The sequence below is a fragment of the Pyrenophora tritici-repentis genome, chromosome 3 (genome assembly GCF_003171515.1).
Source record: "Pyrenophora tritici-repentis strain M4 chromosome 3, whole genome shotgun sequence".
In the NCBI taxonomy this organism is placed as follows: Eukaryota; Fungi; Ascomycota; class Dothideomycetes; order Pleosporales; family Pleosporaceae; genus Pyrenophora; species Pyrenophora tritici-repentis.
In genome coordinates this window covers 961,203-979,366 of record NC_089392.1, presented here as the reverse complement: position 1 = coordinate 979,366, position 18,164 = coordinate 961,203, and the positions used below count along the sequence as shown (strand labels likewise).

Genomic DNA, 18,164 nt, shown 5'->3' with positions numbered 1-18,164 from the left:
TTGATGATGATGTGCAAAACGACACGGGAGAATTATGTGACCACTCACTGTTTTCGGCATTCCATACGTATGCATACCACATTTTATCCCCTGGCGTAATGGAGTTCCGTGTCTATTTCTTCTCCTTGTTCAAAAGACTCATGACAACCTCCACAACCCTGCGGAAACCCTCCATCTCTTCCTCAACGGTCCCGCCCATACCCGCGCTCGCAAAGCTCGACGAGTTTCCCACATATACCGGTTTCCCCGTCTTGCGCGCAAGCACTTTTGCCAAGCGAGTCGTGAAGTCTAGGGTACTGCCGTGGGTGAAGAGGGGTGTACTAAGCGTTTCGGCGGGCGTGCTCTTCTGTACATATTGGGTAAGCTTTGGCTTCTCGTAAACAAGGCTTGTGGAACAGTCGTATACGTACATTTGGCATGGCATACACGAAAGAGCCCATCGGTGTGGACGATGCAGACTCGGGCGTAGCAGTAGTGAGGAAGAGCAGCAGGCTTGGGCCATTATCGGTAAGCTGAAGGTGGATGTTGGTATGCGGCGCTTTTGGTAGCGGAAAGGCGACTTCAATAGGCGCGTGCGACGCGTCGCTGTTTGTCGTTGCGGCAGCCATTGCGGGGTGGAGGGGGAAGTCGCAAGGTGAAGTTGCAATGATGGATCATGGCAGGTGGGGCTGTCCCACACGTCGTTCTGGATATTAGGGTTTACCTCACCGGACCAAACTTCACCACTTCAAATGTCGCCCAAGTACATTACGACAATACTCTTACCTTGATCTACATAGCTCAAACCCGAGATCTTATATGTGGTTCATGCAATAAAACTTTTAACCATACAACCAAAACTGCGAAAAGTAGTAGAAGAAACAGATAATCAGAAAGAGCTATAAACCTAAATACTCGCTATCAACTTAAACACTGGAGCCGATAGCCATGTCCGAGAACGAGATGGGCGAATCCTATGATCCAACTTCGGACCCAGAAGAGCAGAAACTCATCCTCTCAGTCCTCGACTCCTTCCGGTAAACCCCTCACGTGCCTCACCCTTCCCCCTCCACCCATCTACTAAGATACTCCCCAGATCGTACCGACGCCTCGCCCACCTAAACGGTACGCATGTCCGAAGACAAGCCTTTTACTCGCTCCCACGCGAACACTGGATGCTACTCTCGCAACCGCCCTTCTCCCTCCTCTCCACCTTTTCCAAAATGGACGACCTAATCGACCTCAATGCCACCCTGGCGGAAGCCATCTTCGTTGCAGGCTTTAAAGCCTTCCTAGCCACGACTCTAGACAGCGAATGGGTCGCGTCCGTCATCCCCGAAAAGTACGCAAACAACGAATACGCAATCTACTCGCTGATCCTCGACCGACTAGGCGCCTCAACCACGCGAAACGACATGGACAAAGCACGGTCATGCATCAACCAATTCTACCGAGAGTGGAGTGCCGAAGGCGCCGTTGAACGCTCCGCCTGCTTCACGCCCGTCATCACCGCCTTGGCTGAGGAATACCAAGTTCGATCTCAATCGTCCAGAAATCCTGTACAAGACCCTTCGGACCTCCACGTCCTCGTTCCAGGCGTCGGTCTCGGCCGCCTCGTCTTCGATATCTGCCAGCAAGGCTACATGGTTGAAGGAAACGAAATCTCGTACCACATGCTCATGGCGTCTGCGCTCGCGCTCAACGAAACTAAAGCCGCGAACCAGTTCACTATAGCACCGTGGGCGTTGAATTGCTCAAACCATGTGAATAGGTCCCATCAGTTGAAGACGGTGCACGTTCCTGATCTGCATCCCGCGTCGGAACTAGCGAAAGAGGATGGGCCGTCGCGGTTGCCGGCGAGTGAGCGCTTGAGTATGTCGACGGGTGACTTTTGTGTCGTCTATGGTAGAGAGGATTATAGGGCCGTTTTCGATGCGGTGGCTACAGTTTTCTTTATTGATACCGCCCCGAATTTGATTAGGTATGTTGAGGCGGTTAGGAATTGTCTGAAAGAAGGCGGAATTTGGATTAACCTTGGGCCTTTGCTGTGGCATCCTCCGCCACCATCGAAAAGGGAACGCAATGAAGAGGGGGAAGAAGAAAACGCACAGCAGGAGGGCGTGGAAGGCGATGCGGGAATAGGTGATCCGGGATCCTTTGAGCTTTCGAACGAAGAGGTGATTGCGTTGGTGGAGCATTTAGGGTTTACAATTGAGAAGCAGGAGGTGGGCACGATCGAGACGGGGTATATCTCTAACTCGCAGAGCATGCTACTGAACACATATCGCCCGTCGTTTTGGGTGGCAAGGAAAAAGTGAGGGTGGGGCAGTCTCTTATGTAAAGAGAGAGATATGGTGTCAGATCTGTAAAACTTATTTTTAGTACTGTACATTCACAAGATATCATATATAAAAAAGATAGTGTAAATAAGTCTCTGGTATTGATATGATTCTGTACAACACAACCAAGCAAGCCATGATAAGGAGAAGAAGAGTACTCTGCTAAGCAGCCTGCAAATTCAAAGCCACGGGAAATATGGTATCACAGCAAACAAATGTACAAAAGAAGAATGCGAACCCCATAATTTCCTTCTTCGTCTTAGTGAGCGTCATGTTTTCATCCTCCTATTGTGCATGTTTTGCCTTTTTTGTATCTTGTTTCGATAGCCGGGGTTGCCTGTAATAATCACGCAACCATGGTTTGGTTGGCATATTCCCCGCCTTTACCATCCGGTCCAGCCAACCTTGCATTTGCATGGGCAAGGCTAGATTGCGCAGCTTCCTGAAGTTGCGTTTCTACGTTCCGCTCCCTTTCCCGCTCCCGCTCCCGCGCAGGCGGGGTGCTGCGGGCCGAAACCATCCTCGCCTCGTGCGGGGTCTCATGGTGTGCTGGTTGTTGTACACGTTGTTCTGGCTGTGGATGATGAGCTGGCTGAGGTTGTGGTGTATGCTGACCACTGCTGTGCGCGAGATGTGATGGCGTAAGCCCGTGATGGGATGGGCTCATCATTGCCGTAGGACTTCCTGTGCTGGCACGGTCACCACCCTCATGATCACTTGTCTCACTCTGACCATTGCTGGTAGTGCCAGGCGGGTAGGTATAGCCACCACGCAATTCTCCCTCTCGGACCTCTTTCCAAGAGCATTTTGCGTGTTTCTTGGTGCAGCCCATGCATGCTGTGAGATTCTTAAGACAGTCCATGTGCAATCTTCGGCAGCGATCACATGGTGGAATTATACGGTCACCCTTAGCTAAGCTCTCCATCCTGTGCACCATTTCGACCTTGAAAGGACCCCCATCGTCTTTCTCGGGCTGTTGACTAGCGCGTTGGCTTGAGGCAGGGAGCAAGTTAGAAGGGGTATTGGGTATCGGGACCGGAGAGTTCATCATTGAGTGTAGTTCGGACTCGTTTAGAGGATGCGATGGTCTACCAATTGGCTGCTGAGAAGCTTGTGATGTTTCGGTGGGTTTTGGAGCAGGTCTCGCCGGGACTGCTGATGGTGTGGAAGGATGAGAGATGGTATGGCCGACAGACTGTGCCCGTGCATCGGGATTGTTGTGTAGAGGGTGTGACGGACGCCGTTCGCTCAAGGTGTGGAACTTGGAGAGGAGCTCGTGACGGGTAGTCGATGAAGAACCATGGCCGCGACTGTGGCTATGTCCGTGACCATTCGATTCGTGATGCTGGCGGGCATTTACTGCGACGAAACCACCGCTACCCCCGGGCGACGTTTGTGAGGTTTGGCCATGCCCCTGACTATAGCCTGAGGTCGAGACACCTGAGCCGCCGTTCATAAGAGCGACATTGGAAGGGCTGGTAGGTCGAGGAAGCTGAGGCGCTGGGCTTGCGGTCGCTCGCCGGTCAAGAATGGCTTGTTTGCGGCCCTTCAGTCTATGGTTAAGCTGCCGAGTGCGAGCAGCGACTGTTACATGTTAGTCAAGAACAAGGAAGCCGTCTGCCGATGCCATTGCTGAAACAGATATTTCCAGACGTCCAGCTCAACGTGAAGATGAACTCACCCTGGTCGGCTAATGAACATATCTGACTCAAGTTCTTTTCAAGTATCTCCATTGTGCCTAGTTCCTTTTCCTCGTCCTCGATGATGGGTTGCGGAGGAATCATCTTCTGCGGAATACCAGAGGATATCAAGACAAAATCTTCCTCGGAAATCTGGACGCGGCATTGCTTGGTGTAGAATTGGCACACCCTCACTCCTTCGCTCATTTGGTCCAGCTGGAACTGCTCAGGCTTGTTGCGCGCAAACTCGACCACGTCGAGCCACGTCACATTCGTCCCATCCTTGCCGTGGCTCTTCAATACGCGTGGCGGTCCATCGAACAGGCGCTCGAATCGCTTGATCAGGATGGGACCCAATGGCCTTGCGCCGAGATTGCAGGCCATGCTCTCATGGCGGTCCAGAACGCCCTGGTAGTCACTGAGCAAGGACAATATGTTGGGCAGGGTGTCATCGTTGGTAATGAGTGGTAGGTCTTCTTCGAGATGGCGAGCGAGGTAGTTGATCTGCAGGTGGTTGTGCTTAGCAGCTTTGGGTATGGGAGCCGGCGCCAGATGCATTTCATGCGAGGGACTGCGCTTGCGCTTCAGATCGGTGGGCAGAGGCGGTGCATGGTGGGCTGAGGGATGCGACGGCATGGCACGCTCCGTCGCAGTGTGAGAGTCCATGTTGGCCATTTGTGGGCCGGGAGGGATCTGAGGTCGGTGACTACTACTCGGGCGGAAAGAGCAGACGGCAGTTTCTTGGGCGGAGCGGCGGACGCTAGACTCTTGACTAGCTCAGTGAGCGCAGCACACTATAGGCGACACGCATGTAGTCGCGAGAGGCCTCGAGTTACAAAGGAAAACACATGGCACGATGGGAGTTGGTGTGAAGTGTTACTGGGGAAGTGAAGGGCGTGGCGCCGAGGGCGAGAGGGACGGCTGCTCGGTGGCTGAAGTGCGCCGACGTGTAGTGGGAAAGCAGCAGGGCGGGCGCGCGGACACAGTGCAGAACGAGGACGGGACGCAAGGCAACGCAAGGCCCCGGAAATAAAGAAAAGAGGCAAAGAGGCTTTGCAGAGCGGAGTTCCCAACCAATCAGTCAAGCGATGCAGCAGAGCATGGTCCAGGCGCCGCCTGGGCTGAGGACCACATTGCGGATGATTCACTTTCCGCCCATGCCCCGACGAGTTGACAGAGCCTGGCCGTGAGACAGACTAAAACCCATATGCCAATTATGTGAGCCGGTTTGAATCGACCAGGCTTGCGCCAGATGTGCCCATGGAGCTCGAGAGTACCGTGTGCATGGGCGGAGTGACAGTACATACAGGCGCGGGATCGGCATCTTCCTCATTTGGAGGGGGGCGAAAATGCCGCACCACGCGTCGTCGATGAGTCTAGCATCTAGCATCAGGCGCCCAAAGCGGCGGAGTCTGGATGCGACGGCGGAAATGGGGGCATCTTCCACCCCTGTGTTGGCTGCGCAGCTCACGTGATGGCGGGACTTTGGTGGGACGGGAACCGGCAACAGCACAGACCGCTAGCTAACTTTACTGGACCATCCAGCTGCACGTCACTGCCAGCTTCACCAGTGCCAAACCCGCCTCTCATTCTCTCAACTCACATACAATGTCTGAGCGAGGCGCATTCCGGGGCCGTGGCGGAGGTCGAGGAAGCGATCGTGGAGGAAGGGGCGGTGGTCGCGGCGGTGCCCAGGGTGGAGGGGCAGGCGGACAGAGCGAACGACCCAAGAAGGAAAACATCCTCGACTTGAGCAAGTACATGGACAAGCAAATCACCGTCAAGTTCAGTGGCGGGAGAGAAGGTATGGTGAAGAGCATCGTTTTTGCGGCCAATTGGGAATGAGCGCAAGAAGCTAACCTTTTCAGTTATTGGTACTCTCAAGGGCTACGATCAGCTCATGAACTTGGTCTTGGATGAGGTCAAGGAAGCATTGACAGGTATGTACTTTTTCAAAATCACGTGCTTCTAGCTAACATCTCCCAGACGACGAAGGCAACATTCGGTATCGAAAACTTGGCCTGATTGTCGCACGCGGCACCCTCCTCGTCGTCATTTCGCCCGTCGACGGAAGCGAAGAGATCCCAAACCCCTTCATGCAGGAGGAAGAATGAGCGCGCATCATCAGCAACTTGCGCAAAGGAAAGTGCTGCCTTGGGTTGGGCACGGCGGCGTGAAGAGAACGTCAGGTCAACAGCGTGAAACGGGCGCTGAAGGAGCATCGAGACCCACCACGATACCCATGAAGACATGCGGGGCCGACTTCGCACCACGAGACGCAACCTCAGTCTCAAGTACTGCTACGGAAAAGTTTGTTTATATAACAGGCCTTTGGCATTACAAGAACCAAACAACACAAATGCAACATATACAAGACTCGGGTCCTCTGTGATAGTTTGAATGTCTGGACGATCTGATGACGCAATTGTAGTTTGATTGCCCCAAATACGTCCGCACACTCTTCACAGACAGGTACTATTTCCTGTTTAGTATGCACGGTGGCGAAGACCCTGTCGTCTGGAGCCTTAGAGAGGTACGATTGCGGAGGTCATAATAGTGAAGAGGCTAATTGTGTCGTCATCGCTATTGGTGTAAGGGCTGAGTAAACAGAGGAAGGGCGCACATACTGTTGCCTCTAACTTGCTGTCCGTGCGCCTGCCTCGACCTACAGTATAAACACCTTGCTCATACCCAGCTTTGCCTCAACCCCTACATCATGGCACAACCAGATGCTCCCACGACTACTGTAGTGGCAGGCAAAAAAATGGAAGAGCCGCATGGTAAGAAACACTCCAAGTACTCACGTTCCAGATGCAAGTCAATAATTTCAGTGACCACATAGTTGTCAGTGGCGCTGTATACACTCAAGTTCGACATCCCATCAGCGACTTTCCTGTTGAAATCCTCATTAAAATCTCCGAGAAGTTGCATGTGGAGATACTGTGCGCGTTTTCCTGCGTATCAAAGCAATTCGCAGTTGCAGCCCAAGATGTCCTATACCGCTCCGTCGATCTCCGCCCAGAGCACCCCCGACATTCTATGCTAGAACAGAAATCTGGCATTGCAATGCTCGCCTGGACCCTGAACAGAAAGCCTCACCTTGCTGCCAAGATCTAGTTCCTCTTGTGGTGGCCTCAAACCAGAATGGTCGAGTACGAACTCGAGTATCCTGGCTTCTCACACCTATCGGCCCCATTCATCACTGGCCCATGCATTGTCTTGGTCGAAGAGAAGAGATTGGCTGCTGAGGTTCTGGCCCGACTCTCGAGGCTCCAATCTATGACCTTGACGGCGAAGGATGCGAAAATCTGCTACAGGGAATACTCGGAAGACCCGGGTTTCCGTACCAGCCTACCAATCTTTCACATGCTGCCACTTCGGGATCAATTTGCGGCTATACCCGGTCTCTCTCAGCTCAGTTCCCTCCACCCCTCGCACGGACATTTAGACTGGGCCATCATCACATTACCAACACTTGACACCTTGTGTTTGGGTGCTGAGGCAACTATCCAGCTTCCCTGTAAAGATAATACAGCCCCCAATATCCTCACTGTCATCTTGGAATCTCAGAGGAGAGTCACCGATAGCGAGCTCAACGAGAAATGCACCTTCCTCACTTGTCTCCCAAATCTCCGGTCCATGACATTGAACTCCCATAATGAGGCAGAGTCCAAAAATCGCCTCCCTTTCATACATAATCCATGGGAACTACCACAAGTACCTTTCCAGTTCGGCTGGTGGGCACAGGCCGCACCCCACCTACTAGAGCATGCGCCATCAGTCCAAGATCTCGTGTTCACATACGGTAGCGAGTATGGAGCCGCAGGGTCTCGCGAGTATCCGTTGAGGCTCGGTAACTTTACACAGCTCCGTAGGATGCAGGTTGCAGAAAGGATCTTTCTCTTTGCGATGAACCACAATTCCGAACTTCCGTACGGGTTTCTATCTCCTAGCATCCAAGAGTTAGTTGTCGATCACACCTATTTCCCAGATATCAACGTTCCCTCATTCTACAACGTAGATTGGCTAGTGCCGGTAGTGCTTAAGATCCTCCCAGAACTAAAGCAGGTCGAGCTCGTGGTCTCCAGGAATGATGAGTGTTCTGAGTGGTAGGGTGACTCTGAAAAGTCGTTGTCAAGTGCACAGCAACTCGAAGTTACAGGTGTTACGGTGAAGATTGTGGAAAAGCGATCAGAGTAGTAGCTAGTGGCCTTTCCTTGGTCAATGTCGTCATATGGAACAAAGACCGAACTTTCACAGGCTTGATACGATCTGGGATGGAGGTAGAACTAGGTAACATATCTTTCTCGGAAATATAAGCCAAACCCTAAAACCATCTTCTACTACATTGTGCAGCGAATGAAAGCCCTTTCATGTTCATTTTTGCTATGAAAGCGTATTGCACTAGTCATCACGAACAGGATGAAGAAGCCCGAAACCTGCTAGCATAAAACTACTTGGTTTTGGATTACATTGTCCATCTTCTGATACTTACATATCATCTTTAGCTGGTTGGTATTTGGGTACTTGCACAAGTTCCATTTCGCCACCCCCTCATCGTCCTGTTGCCACGAGCACTGCAAAGCGATTCGTATGCACTAATTTCAATCTTACAAATGCATACGCGCCGCGCGCCATAACTGCGAAACGATATTTCACCATGGACCGTGCCGTACGAAACATTATCGAATGTGGCAGTGCACAAATGTGTTTGGCAGCTGCGGCGTTTCAGACTTCAAGGTTGCCGCTTTCCGCTCTCGTATCCGCAAGGCACCCATATTGAGAACATCATCTCACCCCCAGCTCCCCGTCTCTCTATCACACATTCCTTGTTCTTTCATCTCTTTCGTGTCTACATCGGAGTATTTGTTTGCTTCTGTATCGCCTGCGCTGGCAATCCTATTGTGCGACGCCGTGAAGCGCAGAGGTAACGCACGTCACAGCCTGTGGAGTCACCTGGGCAGTGTCTGATCGACCGGAACATTGACGACCGGAGAATTTCGCAAGTGGAGACAGAACTGTTGTAGAGATATTGCGCAGTATCAGATCGCCGTATCATTGTATGAGAAGACCTTGCAGTGGATACCCCTTGCCCTGAGGTTTCCTCGCTCGATCGGACCGTGTCGCTAGTGCGTACCGCACACCGGACGCACGACACCCCACACGGCTGCAGGGACGCGGTTGGCAGGATGGCATCCATGGTCGAAGAACGAGACGATGCGTCGCGATGGCAAACGGGATCCTTCATGGAGAATGCTCTAGCTGGCGTTGACCTCAAGGGCTGGGCAACATTGCTTGCCCTATTAATTCCACTATTTCTCCTAGGAGCAGTGCAAGCACATCGCAAGATGCAGCACAAGAGCCGAAAACCATTCCCATTCTTAGAGCTACCTCAAGAGCTGCGAGACATGGTGTACGAGCACTTTCTCGAAGATCCCGTATACCCACCGCCACCGCGCTCGCTAGTCCAGCGTTCATCGTTGGAGTGGATGTATCCCAGCCTTCTGACGTCTGCATCTTCAGCGTCGCGCTCACGGCGTCACAGTAAATGGATATTCCTAGCAAACAAACAGGTATATGCGGAATACTTGGATATGCTCTGCAAACGCAACACCTTCCATCTCAGCGTCTCGCCCCAAACTTACAAACCCATCGCGCCAACCGCCTCCTCCGCATCATCACCAGACGACAACAAAGTCTGGCAAATTTCGCCTTCTACTCTATCGAAAGTTCGGAATTGCTCTCTAAGTCTCGTTACCACTTCTTCAATGCTCGGCGTCACGGACCCCCGCTCCATGACATCCTCATCATGGACGCTCGGTCAGCGCATGCGCGAACAGCTCAAACATATGGGTAACGTACATACCTTCACTCTCAACGCCAAAGCGCTCGGAGACCCCCTGTGGAACCCACTATGGATCTGGTACCATGCGTCACAATCACTCAAGATGCTCGGCACAGAGGCCTCAGATACAGTGCCAATTGGCCCGCAACTTACCCGCATTACTTTTTCGCTGGATACATGGAGTCCAGGGGAGAATTATGTGGCGAGAAGTGAGTCTGAGGGTGGAAAGTGGATGTGGTGTTGCAACAAAGACCATCCTGTAGGTCTGGACATTGGGCCTGAGATTACGGTTAGAGAGTTTTGTGCGAAGTTGTATCAGGAGTGTAGGGTTTGTAGGATTGAGAACGGCGAGGAAGAGTAGTAGTAGTATTTGGCAGATGGTATGGGTATCAACAGGGGAGTTTCGGGGCTGGCATTATTGTAGTGATAGGACCGAGCGCTGATGTGTAAAATTTCCCTTTCCTGTATTACCACTACTTTTGGTTTGATACATAGCAACTGCGATAATTATTCTTTCCAGCACTCTTTTCAACATCCCTCTAATTCTTCTTCTCTGCCTCCGCAAGCATCTCCCCGGCCGGCAACGTAGCAAACTGACTCATGACCTGCAAATTCCTCTCATTTGTCCACTTGCCCTCCTCCTTGAACGCCTCCGCCAGCCGCTTAAAGTAATCGATATAAAACGCAGGCGTATACGTATTAAAGAACTTTGCCGGCTCATCCGTCGGATTCGAAAACGTATGTGGCGCGCGGATCGGCACCGTTATGTAGTCCCCTTCTTTGGCATCGATTGCAGCGCCGTCAGGGGCATGAAACTACGTTTTCGTCAATACCATCAACTCCCGCGACCTCATCTATCATCCCACAACCCAGCCAAACCCCAGAAGTAAGCAGATAAACACACATACCCTAATAACACCCTGCGTAACCAAAAATGTCTCATCATGCATCTCATGCCAGTGCGCAGGCGGGCCTGCTGTATTCGGCGGTACGGTGAACTCGGCAGAGCCAATCCGGTTGTCGGTTCTTGAGCCATCTTCCATGATGCGGCAGATGAGGTTATTGGGTAGAATAAGCGTCTCGCCGGATTTGGCGGGTACGTAGTTTATGGCGCGTCGGGGCATTTTCATGGTTGAGAGGGCGGTGCGGGCTTCGTCGTCCATGGTGGTGATGGGTAGGCTGGGATGGGAGGGAGATTCTGGGATATGTTGAAATATGAAGGAAACGAATAAAGGAAGTACAAGTCTCTAGGTTCTAGTTATATAGATTTGGATGTTTTCAGCTAGGTATGTTGCATGACTGCATAGAACGGTAAGTTACGGAGAGCCGGTTGGAGAGCCACAACTTTGATCATCATTTCCGAATACAAGTTATAGGACTCTTCAACACGGCTGTCGTAAACATTTCTAGGAACATATCCTCCGAACACAATCAATAAACTACATGCTCGTGCTGTCTACAGAAACGGTCCGAATGTGTAGGTAGCTCATGAGAGCTGCCTGGGAAGCCCCGCGTTTACCGATCACATAGGTGCTAGTAATGCGGGGAAAGTACTAGCGGGTCGGACAGCACCCACCTTGCTCTTTGTGTGTAAGCGCGTAGATGCAGTTGCCTTGACGCCTCAGTCAAACTACAGGCTCGTTACGCGTTCAGAGTTGCCTAGCAGGGCAATTTGTTTATAACAAGCAACACAACGAACCACTTTTCCCTCAACTCACCATCTTACTTCCCATAACCCACAATCCACAATCCACAATCACATCTTCCAAACCACACATTTTGAATCAATAACAACTGCAACAAAAAGAAACCGCCCACCATGGCCAAAAAGCGCTTCACCATGCTGGAAAACCACCCAGAAGTCATGAACCAACTAGCCCGCGATCTCGGCTTCGACACCAACGTCTACTCCTTCCGCGACATCTGGTCCCTCACCGACGACGACCTACTAGCCTTCATCCCCAGACCAGTCTTAGCACTCCTCGTCATCATCCCCCTCACACCCACGTGGAACGAAGCGCGCACAGCCGAAGACAAAGACAAGCCCGAGTACTCCGGTAAAGGCGAAGACGAACCCGTCATCTGGTTCAGACAAATCATCGGAAACGCATGTGGCAGCATAGGTCTCGTACACTGTCTCCTCAACACCGAAGCCTCAAAGTACATCCGTCCAGACTCCACGCTCGATGACATCCGCAAGGACGCGATACCAAAGGGCATTGAGGAGCGCGCAAAAGTGCTCGAGGCTTCCGACGCGTTTGAGAAGGCGCATAGGGCTGCGGCAAAGGAAGGTGATACGGATGAGATTCCTGTGGGTCAGAACAACGGGCAACATTTTGTGGCATTTGTTAAGGCAAGGGATGGCCATTTGTGGGAGCTGGAGGGTGATCGTAAGGGTCCGCTTGATCGGGGGCTGCTAAAGGAGGATGAGGATGTGCTTAGTCCTGCGGCGCTGGAGAAGGGTATTGGAAGGCTGATGAGGATTGAGAGTGAGAAGGGCGGGGATCTTAGGTTCTCTGCTATTGCGTTGGCACCTACCCTTGATTAGGGGATCTTGAGATGACAAATAAAATTTATGGGTGTAGGGTGATATATCTGGGTATTGTTTTCGGGTTTGGGCTGGCATCACAAAAAGTCATAGGTACAGAGTGCTAGCATGATGCGTACCTTTTACAGGCTAATGTATTGCCATTCTGTTCATTACTCCATTATAGTTCCTTGCTTTACATTACTTTTCTTGAATCCACGTCATGAAAACTTCTGAAACTCAGCCTTCGTACCTAAAGGTTAGTTGGGGCGTTCAATATCAGATCAGGGTCAAATTGTAGCTGTAATCGTTTATATATTTTTTCATTTAAGAGCGGAATTTTTAGGTAGCCTTTAATTAAGAGAGTACTATAGTACTTGAGGGTATAATAAGACTATATAAAGAGTTATCGAAGAGTATATCTTCGACTAAGGGTAGTTGCTGCTGCTTTATCTACGACGTTTAACACAATCATGTCTTGCAGCGACTTCTGCGGGTTCCTCCCCCTCCCCCTTACTCTTCGTATCCAGCCTCACTCATGAATGGGCTCTTCTCTCGAATCTTCCGCCCATATCGCAACAACACCAGCGGGATAAAGCTCAGCGCCAACGCAACGAAACCCAGCAAACTGCTGGCCCAATTGAATCCCAGGGTCCGATACATGCTCTGCGTAGCAAGTGGCAAGAAGGCCGCCATGAAGTTCTCCAGAAACGCGATACCAGCAATCGCACTGGCAGCATACTTTGCATATGCATCACAAACATACGCTGTCAAGCCAGCCGTACTGCAGAACATGCCGAATCCCACAAAAGCAAGCGATATGCTGGGTACAATCCATGGTATCGAAGAGTACGATGTCCACGCAAAGTAGAACAATCCACCACTCAATCCGATGAATGAAGCAGGTATGCTGAGGTAAAGTCGGGCCTCAGGTATTGGCTCGCCGGGAGTTTCAGTGTTGCGTTTTGCCGATGCAAAGTAGATTCGATCTTGCACCAAGGATGCAACAAGGCCGATGAGCTCCCCAACCACGACAGCGCTCTGCACAAGTCCTGTGCCAAAGAAGGTCCAGCCGTATAGTTCAGAGAAGACTTGGACGATGGATTGCGTGAACATGAAGGCTGTTCCAATGCAGAATGCGCTCCATAGCCCGAAGGAGAGAACGACGCCCTCGGTGCAAAGCATGCGCGTCGGTCGAACAAGTGTCTCTTTGACGATCTCACTGATACTCGTATGCCCCCTCTCGGCTTCAGCGTACACCTCTTTACCCGTAGTCGCTCGGATACGTCGTGCGCGCTCGGCGAGGATGACATCCGGTCGAACCTCTGGGAGCAAGAAGAACAGTATCGGTATCAAAGCGCTGTAGAATATGATCTGGCCAAAAAAGATCCTGGATTGATGTTAGTTGTATTCATTAGGGAGCGTTCCTGACTTACCATCGCCAAGTAGTGTACTTTACAACTAGACTCCCAAACACAGGACCCATGTTCAGACCAGCAAGCAGCGCAAAGATGTACACCGAAGTACTGAAGCTCTTTGCTCGACCAGCCCGCCACATGTCACTCACAATCCCCGATGTGATATTCGCAAGCACACCCGTGCAGGAACCCGTGATGATGCGCGTAACAATCAATGTCGCGAAGTTGTGCGCCAGAGCCTGCGGAATGATGAAGATGATTAAGACTGCATAGATGGCCTGCTAATTGTCAGCTCACATCTCATCCTCCCTTGGCCTCGAGTACTTACAAGATAACTCCATCGCACTCCGAAATTCTCCATCAGGGGCAAGCCCAGCATCGGCGCCGCTGCACCTCCTAGGTTCCAGCTCAACACCGGCCAATACGAATGTGGAAACTCTTCATCACTGACGTGAAAACTGGCGTTAATCTGCTCAGCGGCAGAGGTAAACATTGTTCCAGAGACCTGCACAACAAAGGTCATAAAGCAAGCTAGGAGCGTGGTGCGCCATTTCTTTGAGAGAGAGAAGTTGAAAGGGTTGGCGGGGTCGCTTGGGGATTCCCATGTGAGAAAGACAGGCTCCGGTGTGGACTCGGGATCGTTGTAGGTTGATGTAGCTGGAGTTGGGGACTCTGGTGGGGGTTTTTTGTTGCTGCTTTGCGTAGACAGACTCGATTCGGAGCGCAAGATGGGCGGAAGAGATGCCATGGTGCGATGAGTGGACGCAGTTGAGTGCCCAGGTGGAGCGGGGAAGAAGTGGTCCGGTGGGTTTAGCTCTTGCACTTGAGGTAGTGTTCGTAGCTAACCCCCCTCCGTTAGGTGTTGAAGAGGCGGAAGGCGCGTAAACAACAGGGTCCAAGAGTGAAAGCACGCAATCCCCTTAGCCCAAAACAATCATCGCTTCCTATGGGCTCAATATTGCTCAGATGACTTTGGTACGGGAAATTGCCGCAGCTGCTAGCTATCACCCGTTACACACCCTCGAGAACTATCTGCTACCCTTTCCAGTAGTAGTTTCAGCTTAGTAAGAAGCTTCTCACGTAAACAAGCTTTCTGTCAAATGGCCAACGGTCGCTGGCGTAGTCTTGGTGTACTGTGATGACACACCCTGAGTAAAGAAAAAGACCCATGGCGCCAACAACCACAGCGACGAAGTTTTATGACCCATGACCAAGCGGCGGCAAGGACAACAAAGTGACATCACGGTTTCCAAGCTCTTTGACTAAATGATCGACCCAAACTTTCTAAACTATAACGTAACGAAAAGTGGAAGCGAGGGCCAAGCCTTTGCCTTGGCTTTCCCGAGCGGGAACTCTTTGTTCATGCTAACACTAAGTGCTGACACCTCCGCCATATAGCGGAGCTGGGATCAGGGTTTTTTGGAAGATGACATGCAGGAAGTTTGTGCTCACTGCTGACGGGATGGAGAACAGCATGGAGGCGGAATGATGTGGAAGAGAAATTTTGTGTTTTCGATGCAGATGTCGGGACGCCACTTCCGCGATCCCCGCGCTAACCGAATCCGGCAATATCCGGTCCGCTCTCTACCGGTATGTTTTCCTTCAATAATACATACTACACATAGTTTTCACGTGTGCCTTTCTCTGCACTGCAATAAATGGCATCGATCATCCCGTGTCTTACAAGTGCCTGTTCCCAGGTCGTAACACTGTACCCTTTGTCAAGTCCTACGCCACTCCAAGCATCCCACGCCTTGCCCACGTTGAAAGCCGTGTCGGCAGCCTTTTCGACTTCGACTTCTTCTGCTTCCTCTGCCTGCCCCATGGCAAGCTTGACGGTGGGTTGGAACATTTGCACGTGACCGCCCATCTTTGGTCCTTCGAGTATTAAAGTACCTTCTGAACCGATGATTTCCCAGCAAAAGTCGCGGCCGGTGCGAGATAAACCCGGCGCGTAAGTTACGTCGACGCTGCCGCCGCCATTGATGAGGGTGGCATTCATGCTGACAAAGTCGTGCGCCGTCTTCTTCTTGAGCTCAATGGGCTTGTAGGCATCGTCTATGAGCATAATCTCGGGATAGTTGTTTTTGAGCGTGGCCGAGACGTCTTTGAGCTCAGTGTTCAGGACGTAGCATAGTGCATCTACAGCATGGCCAAATGGTATGGTGAGAAGGTTTGCGCCTGCTTCGATTGGTAGGCCGTAGATGAAGCTTTCCTGGATGACACCACCGAAGATGAGACCATGACCGAACATGGTCGTTCCTAGGATCTTTCCTAGTTTTCCAGAAGCGATAATCTCCTTTGCTTTTATGATGGACGGGCTCTGGCGAGCCTGCAATCCAACCATGGTCTTCACACCCTTCTCTTTCGCCAATTGCGTTAGTTCTTTGGCCTCAGCTAGGTCACGAGCCAGAGGCCATTCACAAAAGACGTCTTTGCCTGCTTCAAGCGCAGGGCGAATGAGGTCGTAGTGCTGAGGCACATTAACGCTGACAGCTACAATATCGACATTTGGATCTTTTGCGATTGATGCTGGATTGTCGTAGGTTGCAACCCCATCTAAGGAGTACTTCTTCGCTGCTGCTTGGGCAGAGGCTTCTGAGCTGTTCTGAAGAGCTGTGATCTTGTAGTGGGAGGTTCCCTGCAGGTATGGCAGGTGGGAGCGGGTTGCCCAAGAACTATCAGCTGTCAGTTACTTGGTGCTGTGATATGTTCCTACCTAGGGTAGGCACCAACCCTTTCGCGGAAAGGCCGATTAGCCCAATGCGCTTCTGTGAGTCTGACATGATGTATTGAGGAAAGTCGCGATTCGCTTAACACTTAAGAGTTGGACAACCGTCTGAATATCTACGAGAGCAGGAATGGTCACTGATATATTGATCTATTGGTAAGCAATGGTACATATGCCTACGTACTTCACTCCGCATATGTACTCCGCAAAAGCGGAACAATAACCCGATCAGGTGGGTGATGGTCCCGACGCTGATTGGCTAGCTGGCATTCCGGTTTTCGTCCACCCCCGCGTTTCGTCCATTACATCTCTTAAGTAGCTGTCCAATTTCACGAAACAGAACAGTTGTTTGGAAATCTTAATGGGAAGTCAAGTATTCGAGAAAATCCGGGAAGAGGCGTGGTGGGAACAGGGGCTCATACGAGTTCCGGAAATAGAGATAACCGGAAATACTGACATGTGAGCAGGGTTCAGGCATCCAACGCAGAGGCGTGGACGGTATTGTTGGGAATCGAACCTGCGGTAGATAAGGCAGCTGGTTGCTGCATGCACGAGCTTGGATTATACGGCAGACTAAGCCGTGTGGTCCGAGCTCTGGCTGCTGCCTTACTGCCGACCTCCCTCCACCTCCATAGAACAACAAAAACAATCACAATCATTTTCAACTCGTTGCAATGAAGGTGATTCCGATACCTTAGCCGTATCAACAGGTATGATCCAAGCCTGAGTACATCTCGCAATCAGGAACGTCAAGATGTTTCACAACGATGACTATAATCTCATTGTCGCTTTCCTTACTGGTGTTCTGCTTCACGCAATCGTCTTCTCCAACTATGAGTGGGATCGACGAACAATCAGCATCTTCAGCTCTTTTTTCGCATCTTACTTGATTCTGGCCATTGTCCTTGCTTACGTTGGAGATCGATCTTGGGCAGCTCTCGCCGTAGCGAGCGCCTACAACATCTTTCTTCTCGGTGGCCTCTTCAGCTCAATGACCGTATACCGAACAATCCTGCACCCTCTAAAGTCATTCCCGGGACCGGTAGCTGCTCGAGTAACAAGCCTATGGCTTTTTAAACAGAACATTCCGAATCTCAACTTCTACGTTAAGTTGCGCAGTCTACACGATCAGTATGGGGACTTTGTACGAATTCGTGAGTGAAGACGTGGTCCTATCCTGATGTAACTGACGTTCTATAGGACCTAGGGAGATATCTATATGCCACTCAGATGCGATTGTTGATGTTCATGGACCTAGGACCAAAATGAGAAAAGGCGAGTTTTATGATCAGACTTATCCTTTGCATACCTTGCAGTTCATCCGCGACCACGATCTGCATAGAGAGCAACGGAAGTACTGGGATAGAGCCTTCCAGACAACAGGTGAGCAAAAAATTTGTAGAACATGGACCTTAAGTTAAGTCATGGGAGTGCTGCAGGGGTATTTACCACGACTTACTACGCATTACGCAATTGCCATGAGCATATTCGCCAAACATGCAGCCTCTAGGAAGCCGATAGATGTCAGCGGAACTTTTTTGGAACTCTTTTTCGATGTTATATCTGACTTGACGTTTGGAAAGTCTTTTGACAACCTGACTACGAAACAAAGAAGTCCAATAGTGGCGGACTTCCTCAAAGGACAC

At 51.1% G+C, this 18,164-nt stretch overlaps 11 protein-coding genes across 11 annotated transcripts; 6 read left to right on the top strand and 5 right to left on the bottom strand.

Annotated features, from left to right (window-relative positions):
* Positions 1–112: 112 nt before the first annotated feature.
* PtrM4_077520 (uncharacterized protein) lies at positions 113–608 on the bottom strand (the record flags this gene model as incomplete). The annotated part of the gene is made up of 2 exons (XM_001940703.2): positions 113–346; positions 411–608. The coding sequence occupies 2 exons, from the start codon at positions 606–608 to the stop codon at positions 113–115; spliced, it is 432 nt and encodes a 143-aa protein (XP_001940738.1).
* Positions 609–927: 319 nt separating this feature from the next.
* PtrM4_077510 (N2227 domain containing protein) lies at positions 928–2,297 on the top strand (the record flags this gene model as incomplete). Its single annotated transcript, XM_001940702.1, has 2 exons — positions 928–1,016; positions 1,076–2,297. The coding sequence occupies 2 exons, from the start codon at positions 928–930 to the stop codon at positions 2,295–2,297; spliced, it is 1,311 nt and encodes a 436-aa protein (XP_001940737.1).
* A 367-nt stretch (positions 2,298–2,664) lies between these two features.
* Positions 2,665–4,663, bottom strand: PtrM4_077500 (putative C6 finger domain protein; the record flags this gene model as incomplete). Its single annotated transcript, XM_001940701.1, has 2 exons — positions 2,665–3,902; positions 4,000–4,663. 2 exons carry the CDS (start codon positions 4,661–4,663, stop codon positions 2,665–2,667), a joined length of 1,902 nt encoding a protein of 633 aa, XP_001940736.1.
* Positions 4,664–5,605: 942 nt separating this feature from the next.
* PtrM4_077490 (LSM1, Small nuclear ribonucleoprotein (snRNP) protein) lies at positions 5,606–6,111 on the top strand (the record flags this gene model as incomplete). Its single annotated transcript, XM_001940700.2, has 3 exons — positions 5,606–5,801; positions 5,866–5,937; positions 5,984–6,111. 3 exons carry the CDS (start codon positions 5,606–5,608, stop codon positions 6,109–6,111), a joined length of 396 nt encoding a protein of 131 aa, XP_001940735.1.
* A 1,030-nt stretch (positions 6,112–7,141) lies between these two features.
* On the top strand, positions 7,142–8,110 carry PtrM4_077480 (uncharacterized protein; the record flags this gene model as incomplete). Its single annotated transcript, XM_001940699.2, has 1 exon — positions 7,142–8,110. One exon carries the CDS (start codon positions 7,142–7,144, stop codon positions 8,108–8,110), a length of 969 nt encoding a protein of 322 aa, XP_001940734.2.
* Positions 8,111–9,186: 1,076 nt separating this feature from the next.
* PtrM4_077470 (uncharacterized protein) lies at positions 9,187–10,203 on the top strand (the record flags this gene model as incomplete). Its single annotated transcript, XM_066106267.1, has 1 exon — positions 9,187–10,203. The coding sequence occupies one exon, from the start codon at positions 9,187–9,189 to the stop codon at positions 10,201–10,203; it is 1,017 nt and encodes a 338-aa protein (XP_065963205.1).
* Positions 10,204–10,381: 178 nt separating this feature from the next.
* On the bottom strand, positions 10,382–11,005 carry PtrM4_077460 (Cupin-2 domain containing protein; the record flags this gene model as incomplete). The annotated part of the gene is made up of 2 exons (XM_001940697.2): positions 10,382–10,657; positions 10,751–11,005. The coding sequence occupies 2 exons, from the start codon at positions 11,003–11,005 to the stop codon at positions 10,382–10,384; spliced, it is 531 nt and encodes a 176-aa protein (XP_001940732.1).
* A 656-nt stretch (positions 11,006–11,661) lies between these two features.
* On the top strand, positions 11,662–12,390 carry PtrM4_077450 (ubiquitin carboxyl-terminal hydrolase isozyme L4; the record flags this gene model as incomplete). Its single annotated transcript, XM_001940696.2, has 1 exon — positions 11,662–12,390. The coding sequence occupies one exon, from the start codon at positions 11,662–11,664 to the stop codon at positions 12,388–12,390; it is 729 nt and encodes a 242-aa protein (XP_001940731.1).
* Positions 12,391–12,882: 492 nt separating this feature from the next.
* Positions 12,883–14,535, bottom strand: PtrM4_077440 (ProP, Permease major facilitator superfamily; the record flags this gene model as incomplete). Its single annotated transcript, XM_001940695.1, has 3 exons — positions 12,883–13,759; positions 13,806–14,065; positions 14,116–14,535. The coding sequence occupies 3 exons, from the start codon at positions 14,533–14,535 to the stop codon at positions 12,883–12,885; spliced, it is 1,557 nt and encodes a 518-aa protein (XP_001940730.1).
* Positions 14,536–15,402: 867 nt separating this feature from the next.
* On the bottom strand, positions 15,403–16,573 carry PtrM4_077430 (NAD-binding Rossmann fold oxidoreductase family protein; the record flags this gene model as incomplete). The annotated part of the gene is made up of 2 exons (XM_001940694.2): positions 15,403–16,465; positions 16,524–16,573. 2 exons carry the CDS (start codon positions 16,571–16,573, stop codon positions 15,403–15,405), a joined length of 1,113 nt encoding a protein of 370 aa, XP_001940729.1.
* A 699-nt stretch (positions 16,574–17,272) lies between these two features.
* On the top strand, positions 17,273–17,787 carry PtrM4_077420 (uncharacterized protein; the record flags this gene model as incomplete). Its single annotated transcript, XM_066106266.1, has 2 exons — positions 17,273–17,662; positions 17,719–17,787. The coding sequence occupies 2 exons, from the start codon at positions 17,273–17,275 to the stop codon at positions 17,785–17,787; spliced, it is 459 nt and encodes a 152-aa protein (XP_065963204.1).
* Between the last annotated feature and the right edge of the window lie 377 nt (positions 17,788–18,164).